Source organism: Chelmon rostratus, chromosome 16 (assembly GCF_017976325.1).
Source record: "Chelmon rostratus isolate fCheRos1 chromosome 16, fCheRos1.pri, whole genome shotgun sequence".
Taxonomy (NCBI): Eukaryota; Metazoa; Chordata; class Actinopteri; order Chaetodontiformes; family Chaetodontidae; genus Chelmon; species Chelmon rostratus.
The window spans coordinates 10,914,245-10,927,836 of record NC_055673.1 but is presented as its reverse complement, the minus strand read 5'-3'; the positions used below and the strand labels follow the sequence as shown (position 1 = coordinate 10,927,836).

The 13,592-nt window shown below is 45.3% G+C and overlaps 1 protein-coding gene across 1 annotated transcript in view; it reads right to left on the bottom strand.

The window, feature by feature from the left end:
- The window catches only part of csmd3b (CUB and Sushi multiple domains 3b), a 325,003-nt gene extending 318,792 nt beyond the window's left edge, over positions 1-6,211 (bottom strand). Inside the window, exon 1 of the mRNA XM_041956121.1 lies at positions 5,962-6,211. Within this exon, the coding sequence (XP_041812055.1) occupies positions 5,962-6,211 (250 nt within the window). The remainder of the gene's footprint in view (positions 1-5,961) is intronic.
- Between the last annotated feature and the right edge of the window lie 7,381 nt (positions 6,212-13,592).

Below are 13,592 nucleotides of genomic sequence, written 5' to 3'. Positions count from 1 at the left end.
GCAGTCTGTGTGCAGGAATTAAATGTGTACCCTGTTCGCTGGCTGAGAGAGAAAACGCACGAGAAATTAACAGAGCCGAAGCCTGTGAGTGCCCACCTATGACAATCAACACTTACAACAAATTTGCAAAGGATCGGGGCTGGAGGGAGGAGAGGGGAGAGGGGACGAGGACCGGTAAGACTAATGGGGATAGGAGAGACGGACAGGAGAGGAGAGATGGCAGGTGCGGGATGTGAGAAGGATGGTGATTACAAATTCACCATGGGTGAACGTTGGAAGGAGGAAGCAGGGGAAAAGAAGAATGGGTGATTAGGGGTGGAGGAAGATGGATGGAGGGGCAAAAACGATTGAGAGCAGCGGAAGATCAAGAATATGAATATACACCACAAAGCGCATACTTGCTCACTACTCAGCAGGGGAGTTCCCAGCACAGCTACTGTAGCAATACGAAAGCACAAGGACTTTCCAGGCAAGAAGTTACAAAGGGGAGCACAAATTAAACGGAAAAAGGCAAAGAGTGAGAAGTGACTCACACTCCAAGGGGTAGGGGTAACCATTATCTCAAAAATTACATCCACAGGCAACTACTTTGCATTAGGAAACAAAGCTTTGGGATGCATTCATTGCTGCATGGATTACCATCAGACAAAACAGTTCACTGCCAACATATTTTGCAGAGACTGTACGTTCCTGTGCTCACACTGAGTGTTCAGTCAATGTTGGTTTGGTTCCAGTCTCTGCTGACGGCATTTGAAACTAAAGCCACTTGGTGACAGTTTTGAAAGAAATTGTGCTCAATATTCAAAGTCAACCAGCTTGAACTGAAAGGTGGTCCCCGGTTTCAAAGACAAATCCACGCCTATACATTTCCCTGTTCTGTGTCATCAGTACTGGTGTTAAATGCTGACAGTGAAGCAAAAGAGGAGAGGAGATGAGAGGGGGTGAAATAGCAAGAAAAAAACAAGTAATTACAAATTCACTGTATGGAGGTTGGAAATGTAGGAGAGGATTAGGTGAATGAAAGTCAAGAGGGACAGATGAGGAGAGAACGGAGTTGAGGATGAATGGTACATAATGAATAAAACAAGTACGGATATGCGTAAAAACACAGAGACACAAGAGTCGTGGGTGAGGAAAAGATGAAAGAAGAATGAGAGGACAGAGGTGAGAGGCTGTCAATATCAAAGCCAGTGATGGATGTAGCAGATACTCCAAATGTTAACCGGCTTTCATTATGTTGCACACTTGCCCCACAAACGACTGTTTTCCTCCCGCCTCGTCCGTCTTTTTTCCAGTTTTACCCCCCCCCACATGTCTCCCTCCCTCTCCCTTCCTCAGGAACTTAGAAGCATTTATATGATCAAGAGGCTGACTCTGCGACAGACACATCTCCCTCCCTGAGAAACCAGCCATAAGCCACAGGATTAAATGTGTGTTAGAGAGTCTGTGTTGCGCTAATGTTCAGTGTGAGGGTGCTCGTCTGCCTTGGCGTGTGCACACTGGGTACTAATAGCCTAGAAGCATGTCTGTGTATGTGTGTGCTTAGCAGAGAAAGACGGCAGGATGTTATTCCCCCTGTGTTTGTCAATGCAGGCATCATTCCCTACCTCCAAGCTCACAACAAGCCTTATTATTAACTGTACGCAGAATATCAATCGATAATTGATAGCAGAGGATGAGTACCAAAATACTCAACCACTAACTAATTCAGGCAAATGATCAGCAGCGGCACATTAATGGGCAACATCAATCAATGATTTATAATCAGCATCAGAGTTGGAGACTGCGCCAATCAATCTCTGATGTCCAGGATGGGTTATAAAACCTGGCTGGAGGACCACTTCACTGCGCCTGGTGGCCCGTCCAATTTAACACTGACGACCAGCATTAAATTACTAGACGCTACCAGGGGATGACTGATAAATTTGAATTTAGCCATGTTGCAAGAACAAAGCATTACATTTCCATGGCTCGTCAATAGAAATTAAATTACCTATTTTTAGCCTTCTGGGTTAATTACTGGGTCACATGCAGGAGGCCAGCCTTCAGTAGAACCAGTAACAATACCTCACCCCGCCAATGAACAGAAAGAGATTATGCGGCTGTCTAATTGATCGTTAGCGCAAGATGATTGATCAGTGTTAGTCCTATGATTGAGTGCTGCTGAAATCCATACTGTCAGTGAATCTGTATGATAAGGTTAATCTTAGAGATGGCGTTGAAAAGACGCTCCAGTGTAGATCTGTTGCAAAGGTGCAGGTTGCGAGCTTGGCTCTCGTTTTAATTCTGGCAGGTTGAATGTAGCCCAGAATACATTTCGGGTCTGGGCGATGTGAGGAATGCGCGTGGTTTTTTTTTTTCCCTCCCCTTGAGTGCGTTTGCACGTGTGCAATTTACCATGTTTGGCGAGTAAATTAAGCCTCTGGAGCCACAGCGCAAATCTGACAGTCGAAAAGGAAGAGAGGGAGCCGAGAGGAGAGATGAGAGCACAGAAGAAGTGCTGAGCCGGGGAGAGGAAACACAGAGGGGCTGGGGACAGGAGAGGGGAAGAGGGGAGAGGAGAGGTGGAGTTAAGCTGAGCGGAGCAGCAGTGGGGAGGAGGGGAGGAGAACAGATGACACGGAGAAGAGGGGGATCAGGGGAGAGAGGAGGAAGAGCAGAGGACAAGTGCTGCAATTTTTCGGCATCTGGCTTAGAGGGAAACTTTGTTAGAGGTGAATTTGTTGACATAAAGTTCAACATCATGCTTTTTATAAATTACATTCTCACAAGGCATTCAAAAACATACAAAAAAGAGCAACGCTTTTATAATAACCTGTCAGAGACACAGAGAGGGAAGCTTTCAGCCCTCTCCAAGATTGTCCTCTTGTCCTCATTTTACTGCACAAAGACTCTGCGGAACACAGACTCCTCAATTAAAACCCAGGATCATTACAAAAGATGTTACTATGTTGGAAATGGCACGGTGTCTTTGTGTCAAATGTGTTAAGCAAGTTGAGAAATCAAAGTTTTTGTCCACTGGCTACAGCAGTGTGTGAATCCATTAGTGCCTATTTCATTACTCTACCTTCTAGATTGGTTTTCAGAATAGAATCGCAGGCCTGTACAATGATTGGTTACCTGCCAATGGCCGGTAGAGTAGACTAATTCGCCAGCCACAGCCAAAATGTAACAGCATTTGGCTGGTGGCTGGCTTTAATTTTCCAGGCTCTTTTTTAAAGCCTTGGTTCCCAGAATGTCAGCATGCATCAAGAGGACCTTTAATTACACATTTATTTACCTTTTCGTTCAACTTTCACACTCAAAAAAAAAAAATGATTATTTGTATGCTTGCTTTGCCAAGTCCTATATCTACCCTTGACATTTTATTAATGTTAATTTGCATTTAACTAAAACTATTCTCCAGGCAGTTTCGATTAGAGCACATTTATACCATGAGGAGTTTGAAAATATGATACTACGAGGTCTCTCACACGCTGGACAGCCCTGAAGAGATCAGCGCCAGGATCTCTGCTCCAAAAGCTTCAAAATAGAACTTTTTTGCATGAGAAAATCCCAAACTTCTTGTCTTTACTCAGTCAACACATCACAAATCCAACACGTTCCTCATAACTAAATGACAGAACAGGTCAATGCCTCCCAAAATGCTGTATATTACCACTGGAGAATACCAGCGACAGGTGCATGTACTTATAGAACTGGAGTTACATGCAGTAACTGCTCTTTAATGTTGTGAAACAGTCAAAGTTTGGTTAAGTTTAGGCTCCAAAACTACTTTGTTAGGCTACGGAAAAGATCATGGTTTGGTTAAGCATTTCTGTTACCTAACTTAAGTTCGTACATGACCAAAGTTAAGTACGTGACCTTAAGTCACGTCAATGTGGACTTTTGGTTTCCCACATTGGCCTCTTGGGTCTGTGCTGTGTTGGACCCATCCGTAGACCCCACCTTCCTCCACAGGCGGACCTTCTTGCTCTTTATACTACGTCACCTGACTTCCTCCTATGCTCCTGTATTATGTATTACAGCCACAAGAGGATGCCACCTAACAGTAACTTTAAATATGACTTGCAAGAAGCTGCTTGCATAGATGACTAATGATTTTTTTGGGGGGGAGGACAGTCTTCACAACCTCTCATCTGTCCATCAGAATGAACCAAATCAAAACTTTTCCAAATGTGCAACTAGAAGGCTGGAGAGTCCTGTTTTTATTGTTTGTTTTTTACAGTGAAACTACAGTCCTGCAGTCTGTGACAGTGCAAAGCTAAGTGTCTAGACATTCCTGGTGACGACTGGTTTAATCACAGTAGAAATCCATAGTATTTCTGCTCAGTCAGCCTACATGAGTGTAGTCTCCCCACACTGGAGGATCATGCAGACTTTACAATGACAATGACAAATGGTTCTCAATAGCTTCCACAGTGGCTGCCTTTTTGAGGTTTCCTTTGCCTTTCTTGCACAATTTTCAAAACTCAGTCTCCACTTTTCCTCTCACCAAGTCTTAACCCACAATGTCTGAAAGGTTTTCAGTCAAAACCAACCCGGGCTGCTGTTGCCAGAAGCTCACAGACCTTGGCACCTGTTTAGTTAGAAGCCCAGTCCTGCTTGCATCGCTAAACTTGTTCTGTCTCTTTCTATCGTAATAATTCTCTCTCTCTTTCCCCTCTTCATCTCCTCCTCCTCCCCCCTCCTGCCTTACATCCTCATAAGCCCATTTTCCTTCTCCCAATCTCTCCCCTTGTCTCCTCTTTCCTTCCTATCCATTTTTTTAGCCTGCTCTAGTCCATCCTCCTCTTAAGATTCGGTGATGAATGGTCAGTCAGTTTCCATACAACGGAAGCCCCACCTGATGCTGCAATGGGTGGGTTTGGACAAGTGTATACGTACATCTGTGTGTGCTCACTCAAATGTGTGTGTGTGTGTGTGTGTGTGTGTGTGTGTGTGTGTGTGCGTTCTTACAGCATTTCTGAACGGGATCAGAGAGAGAAACTAAAAATGGAAAGCGGAGGAATACCAAGATACAGACAGGCAAAGAAAGCGGGAGAGAGTGTGCTATACTGTGAATATTTTAACATTTTATTTCACTCAAGAAGGGCAGGGGAGGGGGGCGAGAGAGATAGAGAAGAGAGGGAAGAGAGTGAGGGAGGGGGGCAAGATAAGAAAGTGTGTGAAAGAGAGAAAGAGGGGAGACACCACCATTATAAGCCATCTTTTGAGTGATACACAGAGAAAATGAATGCACGGAATTTGGGGAATAAACTGCTGTGTAAGGCTCGGGCCTCATCACTATAAACAACTCACGTTCACACACACACACACACACACACACACACACACACTGAGACAAACACACTCCCGCACACACTTTGGTATAAGCAGCTCACGTTCGCTGCCACAGCCCAAGAGCTACCGCAAGAATATTTATTGGCTACCAGCTCAATGGCTGTATTGAAGGGAAGGATGGAGAGAGAGAGGGAGAGAGAGAGAAAGAGAGTGTGTGTGGGGGGGCGGGGGGGGGGGCAAACTGAAGCAAGCAGAAAATGAGAAAAGAGGGAAAGAGGCTGTTGCCGGTTCCATCCCTCTTTCCCCTCATCCTCCCTGTAAGCCAATTTCTATTTCTCCGCTCTCCTCCGCAACACACCATACATTCAGGCACGCACGAACCTCGCGCGCCCACACGCACGCCTCCCTCCGCACTCACAAACATGCAGACACCTCACAGACATCCTCACGCGCACGCAGACACCCTGACACACACCCACTCTCCTCATCTCCCGCGCGCACACACACACGCGCGCACACACGCGCGCAGGAGAAGGAGCATCTTTCTCATGACTGCAGTGGGGGGGGGGGAAACTCACCCAAACGTTGATTGTGCGAGCGTGAGTGAGGGCGTTTATGACACTGCGTGTGAGTGCGCTTGTGTGCATGTGCGTGTGTGCGCGTGTCGCATCCCCTTACCTTGCGCGCGCGAGGAGAGCGAGCAAAGAACGAGACTCCACAGAAAACAGCGCATCACCGTCATCCCTCCGTCCGTCATCCTCTCGTTCGTCCCTCTCATCCTCCTCTTCGTTGTCCCCCTCTTCATCCTCCTCTTTGCCGAAGGGGGGTGCGCGAGACAGCGTTCCGTGCCTCTATTAGTAATATTATTAGCATCAATACATCTTCCGCGAGCCGAGCGCGAGCCCTCTAAGCTCTCACCGGGCCGCATGCTGCTTCACATCCAGAAAACGGAGGGAGAGAGAGAGAGAGGGAGGGAGAGAGAGAGAGAGAGAAAGAGAGGGACAGAGAGGGGGGGAGAGGGAGAGGGAGAGAGAGAGAGAGAGAGAGAGAGAGAGAGGAGACGCGTGCGTTTTCTTTGCCTCCTCCTTTCTAACATAGACTAAATAAATCCTTCACATCCGAAAAATGACTTTAGTCAACATCCACAGAGAGAAAAGCAAGGTGCAGGGGGAGCGCAGGGACGGGCTCACAGGTTGTCTCTCTGGCTTTAAATCCACTCTCCGCTGGGTTTTCAGCGATGCTTGTCGTCAATATCTCTCTATTCCGTCCTGTTCCCTCGCAAAAGAGTGACAGAGAGGGAGGGAGAGCTTCAAATCCACACTTCCTCCGGGCTGCATCCCCTCTTCACTCTGAAATATCCCTCTTTCGACACAGGCTCTCTGGATGCCCCCCTCCTTATAAGCCTCTCCTGCCGTGTCGTTTTGTACTGTATGTGTCTCCTCCGTTACTCTTAAAATAATATCCCCTCTGCTCTTTTTCTGTCCCCCTTTGTGTCTCAGAGATGGACAGGGGTATCTGTCCTCTGTTTCTTTTCTGGCCGGATAACGTTCCTCTCCTCCGTCTCTTGACTCGTGCGTCTGTCAAACCTTCCTCTTCTTTTCCTCCTCTTCTCCTCCTTTCCTCTCACTAACCAGCGCGGACAAAACGGAGCATCTTCACCCCTCCTGAAAAAAGAGAAATTAATCACTCTCTCATCATTCTCTCATTCATCTGACTTCTTTTCACATGAGCGGCACCATCAGTCGTTCCGTTTCATTTCCTTACCAAACAAGCCAAACCGGAGCTTGCTCGTTGTGTTGAGACAGTCCTCCTTTAGTTGTCAGCGAAGTCCAGCGAGGAAAAGATAACACGACAAATCCGTCTTGTTGTCAGAAACCAGAGGAGACGTGTATCGTCCCCTCCGCTTGGTACACTTAGGTCTCTTCTCCCGGTGTCGCGGCTGGTGCGTCTCTTCCTTCTCCCCGCCGGTACAGTGATGCTGCCTTCAAGTGCTCCTCGTAAGCTCCCGTTTCCATTCACGTGCGTTTGCTCGGAAATAACAGCCCTTAAATGGACTGTCTGTTAACTCTGTCATATGCGAGGACGTTGGTTTATTTTGACCAACAGGCTATGTAGAAAACACTCTTTGGAAAAATGTAGGTGTGTCCACCAGCACTGAGAAATGGGCGCTCGCCAAAACTTTATAGAGGGATGATCGGATTTGATCAAAACAAGGAGGGAAGATAATTAAAACCAAAAAAATCTAGTTTTAAGCCAAATGCAAACTAAAAGGGAATCATATTAGGAGAATACTGCCCTTTAGCAGTGTAACATGATGCGGCGAGCTGTGCCGGAGAGTCACATGGGCCAGCCAATAACGACTTGCTTCATCAATCATTGCTCCACTTGACTCCTGAAATGAAATCAATATGCCGGAAGAGTTTGGGATTTGCCAGCTCATGATAGACAGACACTTGAGCCTATCTGCTGGTCTGGTGAAGCGACAGTGTTGACTTACTGATGGCACCTAATTGATTTTCTAGCCAGTACTCTCACACCAAAGAGTGTACCAGACCCGCCGATCCACTCAAGGACAGTGTGTCAGTGTGACAGTTTGCTTCACCTATACGTCAAAAGCATACGCCTGTATGGCGTTGCAGCACCAGCAAGGGGCCAAACCATAATCTGTCCATAAATTTACCCAAACTGCAACCGTCGCCTGAACTGTTTCTAAGCAAGCTTTACTGTCAAAATGCAACCGGACGTCACATATTTACTTTTGGTGGAATGAGTAGCTGCGATTTTCACACCTAAGTGAAGCAAAGTGTGACACAGATATGTTTAGCGGCAACATAATTCAAGTGTATGCATGCTGAAGTTGCTGCTGTTTTTCACTGTGATATTAACACAGTCCATAGGGAAAATGTGCAAATGCACTAAAACATCAACAAAGCATGATGATCATATGAATAATTTATATGACATTCCAAGTAATACCATACTTGTAAATCTATTATTCATAGCAGAAATTATCCCATCAGTTGTTAAAGCAGCTCCCACTGTATACACTCACTGTCCCCTAAATGTCACATCTTGGCAACTCGGTTATCCTAGAAATTTCTTGGATTGCACATTTTTCCTCGTATTTATGGCACTGGTATTTTGTTGCCATCTTATGCAGTCAAAATAAAATCTCATCTAAAAAATGCTGGCAGCAATAAGGCAAGCTGTGAAGAAGCCTTCACCTTTAATTCAAAATAGTGTCACATATTTCGGCTCTATTGAAAGTGATATCATAAACGTGTCGTAATTGGCACGTTTCCTTTTTTGGGAGTCAAACGCACAATCGCTTCTTTCATGCTCTCAAAAGTACTGCGGCAAAGAATTAAATTGCGTATAGATTTTCACTCTGAGAGGAGAAAATTATAAAGTAGCCATCAAGTCAATAACAGCAAAAAGCCAAAGTGCTGCAGTGAGCTTAATATGCTGTACAAATATAAAAGGCTCCCCCAGACAGCCTGGGAAATACATACTCACATCATAACGCTCCTGTGTTTCATCAGCTTGAGTTTAAGGGATGTGGAGTTTAATACTTGCGGATATCTTTCTCAAAACAACGACAAAGTTGTATTTATTGTCATAATATAACCAAACATAACACAGCTTCAGTAAGTAGAGTCATAAAACAGGAAAGTTGATGTCAGCGCCTGCACAGCAGATAGTGGAACTCCAGTTGTAGGTTTGATTCTGAGATGCTCTGAACTGATTTTAACTGCTGAGTCAACTGTCTGGGTATCTATGTTTTCACATACATCGACATTTTATTTACCCCAGGTAAAGCCGGTGCATTAGAACCCATCTCCAGCCATCCGTTTCCTGCTGCGTGGCATGTGGCTTCCCTTCAAGGTTATGAATGGGCCGTGTTCAGACTCGAGATGATGTGGAGTCCTTGATCTTGAGGCCATTTTGAGTTAAGAGTGCTGGGATCCGGTGGGTGTAGTTTTAGGAGAATGCAACCAAGCTGTTTGTAGAAAGGGTGCAGTTTTAATTACACTGGCTTGGAACTGCAATGCTATCACCGAAAATGAAAAAGCAGTCTCACTACTCTTTAGAGAGCAAGGTCATTTAAGAATAAGGCAAAAATCCAGATCAACATGAATTTCCGACTGAAATTGAACTTTTTTGAAAATGTGTTAACTTTTTTGTTTGTTTATTTTTATTGTAGTATCTTTTTATGTTTGTTCTTATCTGATAATTAAATGCTATTAGACCCAGTTAAGTTGATTCCAAGGAACCTGATCAAATAATCAAAAAACAACTGTGTACTGTCTCCAGAAAAAGAAATACAGTTTGCCAGACAAATCTAAACACAAAAATCACCATTTTCAGTATCACCTTTGATAGAAATATGAACTAAGTTTAACGTCAGGAGCTTTCAGAAGTTTCGTCACTAAACAGCCCAGAGGGAAACATGCAAACCTCATTTGGAAAACCAGTCATGCTACTGGTCTATTTCTCATATCATAATCAAAGTATTAAATTAACAACAGCTTCGGATTCTCTGATTATTCATTCTCAGCCTGAGTGCAGCTTCGGTGTAATCTGCAGCGTTCGTGTGTGTGTGCTGAAGGGTTATGGGGGCATTGTACGTGTGTTTGTCTGAAATCAGTTTAGGGAATTTCTGCGAGGCGAAGGAAAATCCTCACAGGTGTAGCTATATAAACGCGCCTGTGTGAGGGTTAATGAGAATATGTGTGGGTGAGTGTGCTTGTGTGCCAGAGTGTGTGTGTGTGTGAAATCTGCTCCCACACGTTCCCTTAAAGCACTCTTCTGCCATCTACAGGCACATTCTCTCTCCCTCTTTCACCCTCCCTCTTTCTCCCCATCACAAACCGGGTGTTAATCATTTTGGCATCGTCTAAATATTCACCGCACGACTTGGGAGCGTGCATGCTGTACATACTGTCTCGCATGCGTGTACCTCACTGCATGTGTGCCTCAAATCCTCTGTGTGCAGATTTGTGGGCTGTATGTCGGCCGTATGTCTGCGTGTTGCTTTCAGAAATCAATAAGCCATGTGTGAGGCCGGTGTCCTGAGAGAGAGGCAGGAGGAGAAAGAACAAGCAAGGAGAGTGGAGGGAAGAGGGGGAGCTGAAGAGGAGAGGATGGAGGGAGGCGTGTGAGGTAGGAGATATAGATGGGTGTGAAGAGGAGAGCGGCAGAAGGAACATAGGATAAGAGAGGGGGACCCGAGGGAGAAGGAAGGGAGCAAAGAGAAGAGAGGTGGCAATAAAACAAGAGGAGAGAAGCAAAATGAGTATAAGAGGAGAGAGAGGGAAAAGAGGGTAAAGTGGGAGAAAAGAGGAATAAAGGAAGGAAGACAGAAAAGAAGGTAAAGGGAAAAATGGGACGTACGAGATGCAAAACACTCAGGCGAGAGAATTGCAGACAGGAGTGAAGGGAAGAGGACAGAGGAGGGGGATGGGACGAGTCTCTGTGTCCAAAAAAAAAAAAAAAATGGAAATGTATGTGTGAGAGGGAGAAAGAGAGAGGAGGAGAAAAAGACAGGGGGAGAAAATGAGAAGGAACGAGAGGGCCGAGCTGGAGAGACTTGCATGAGTAATCCACTTTTCTGAATGGTCCTTTGCAGTCGCCCCAAAAAGTAGACATACTGAACAGGCCGGTGTAATGTATTCCAGCGTGTCCTAGAAACCCGGCAAACTAAGGTTCACATTACACTTCCTCTTCTGTATAAGTCTGCAGGTTATACAATGAAAGCAGGTAGAGGCATCTGTGTTCAAAGTGACGCTCTTGACAGAACTGAACCTGTCAACTTGTCCTTGTTTATCTCTGCTGGTTCCCTACAGAGTGGCACCGCTTGTTCAAACGAGGTCACATGTATATCATTGGTAGATTCGTCCAAAAACCTATTTAGTTGCGTCCACGACTGTGCAATCGTCCTGATCGATTTGACATGGCACACCGCGTCTCCTTGGATCTCGGAGCCAACAGCTGACGACTGCTTAAATGAATCAACAATTTCTTCTCCGTATACGATCCTCATTGTTGTAATTGCGGATGGCACGATGGTACATGGCAAATCTTTTAACAGCTCATTCACACTGATCATGTTTTGTGTTGTGTTCGTCTGAGACATGAGCACACAGTGCAGCAGGCAGAGCTGAAAGGGAATTCATTAGTAACCCACAAGAAAGAGCTGCACTGACCTTCTGTTTCCATGCAATTATAATTGTGTTTTCGGTCACACTTTACATTGAGGTGCACATTATTCTGAGGGCTAGGGTTACGTAGGGTTAGGGTTAGATTGTTATGATCGTACGTGTTGTGCAACAACTTCTTTACCTACTATCACTAAGCTGCAATATGAACAGAAAACTCTTGTAGAATATGGTCACACAGGAAAAGGCATTAATAAATGCTTTATAATGACAAAGAGCCAGAATGCTACTAATACACATGCTAATAAACATCAAGTTAATGGTGAATATGTGCACTTTAATATTAAGTGTTTTCAGTTCGACCAACACCTTTTTGAAAAAGCTAACAGAGACACTGGCAGCATGAATTAAGGGATATTTTATCATGAATATGAGATACTGTCAGTTTCTTTCAAATATTCCTTTTAGCTTGATTCTGCTAATTGCTGATTAATAATTAGATATTGATTTTAACTGCTGGAATTGTGTAGCCTCGTCTGCATCGTGCACTAAATGAGCAAAGCGACATGGCGGCCATATGCTTGAAACAAACTAGAATAACGAAGTGTTCTGAACTGTTACAAATGCTTTCAGACGGTGTTCTTCCATCCGACGGGCACTTCTGTTGAACCACTCTTACTACTTAAGACTGAACGGCCATTCAGCAAAGATTTGTCAGAAACCACAGTCCATTTTCTGAATGTTAACTGTCCTCTTCACACCAGAATATTACACACACTGAGGGAGCAGGTAGCTACATTTGTCCACCCACCCAACACACAAGGAGGCCACAGTTAAAACAGTGGGGCATGTGACAGACACTCAGGTAGCTGCCGCACACAGATCTCACATATTGCTGAATGGCAAAATGCCATTGTCCACAGGATCCGCGATTCGTCACAAGTATCAAGCACGTTTGATACGAAGGGGACGCCTGACAGATGCCGTCGCCATGCTCGGGAACAGCAGGGCAGCAACATCCTCGCAGCAGGGTGGCAACAAGACCATGTCAGATGTGCGTTCTGACTGTTTGACTCGAGACCTTCAGGGACTGGCAGAAAGCGGTCACGTCTGTAAATGAGCAGGCGGCTTAACTGCAACTGCGGAACATGAGAATCCCATTTTGTTGCATGTTTTGTGACGAGCAGCATCCAAGCAAAACAAAAAAGACGGATTTATTTATTTTTTGTCAGCGGAGCGTGGCCCCTCAACGGGATATCCACTAATGAGGTAATTGACTAACGAGATATCCAATCAGGATCCACAGTGCCGGAGGGCGGGAAGGCGGCTGCTGTCGACACAATCGAGTGATTTCCATTTTGCGAACGCGCGCACACACACACGCAAAAGGCATTTATGACCACAAACTCTAGAACAGAGAGAATATTTGTTCGTCACCAGCTGCCTGTGTACAAGCAATGTTGCTTGTGGGGTGTGTATGGAGAGGAGACAGATTGTATATGAGTGTGTGAATGTGTGTGTCTGTGTGAAAGGAGGGATTGTACAACAAGCGGCAGCATCATTGACTTTACAACAAGGTGCCGGTGGCTATTGCGAGCAGACACACCCACATACGCGCACACACACAAACACACGCACACACACACACACACACACACACCAACACACACCAGGTTCAGGTTCTGATTAGTTTCCCACATGGCAGACAACATCAGGAGTGTTACACTTGGTTATTGTGAGGATAGATACAGATGCCATCTGATTGAAAAGAGGGAGATGGGAGGAATGGCATTACCGCCAGCGTCCTGCAGAAACCCTGTATGTGCAACAGGCAGCCACAGGTGCTACGAGGTTTCTCTTGACACCCTGATTTTGTATATTGTGTTCATGTCGAGTTGAAGGCTACCGTAATGCTTTACGTGCTGAGTCCCACGACTGCTGCACTGATGAGAATATGGCCCCATTTCTCTTCATTCCTGAAAAGTTGCCTTTGGTGATTTCACCACTGTCAGTTCTCCCAGATGTGATGCAGGAACCTTGTGTGTGTGTCAAAGCAAGAAACTTTTCAGAAATTGAGTACAATTGATGTCTGCTGCTGTTCTGATTAATAATTGAAGGCCTAGTTTGCTAAGGATTCCAGCATTTGCACGA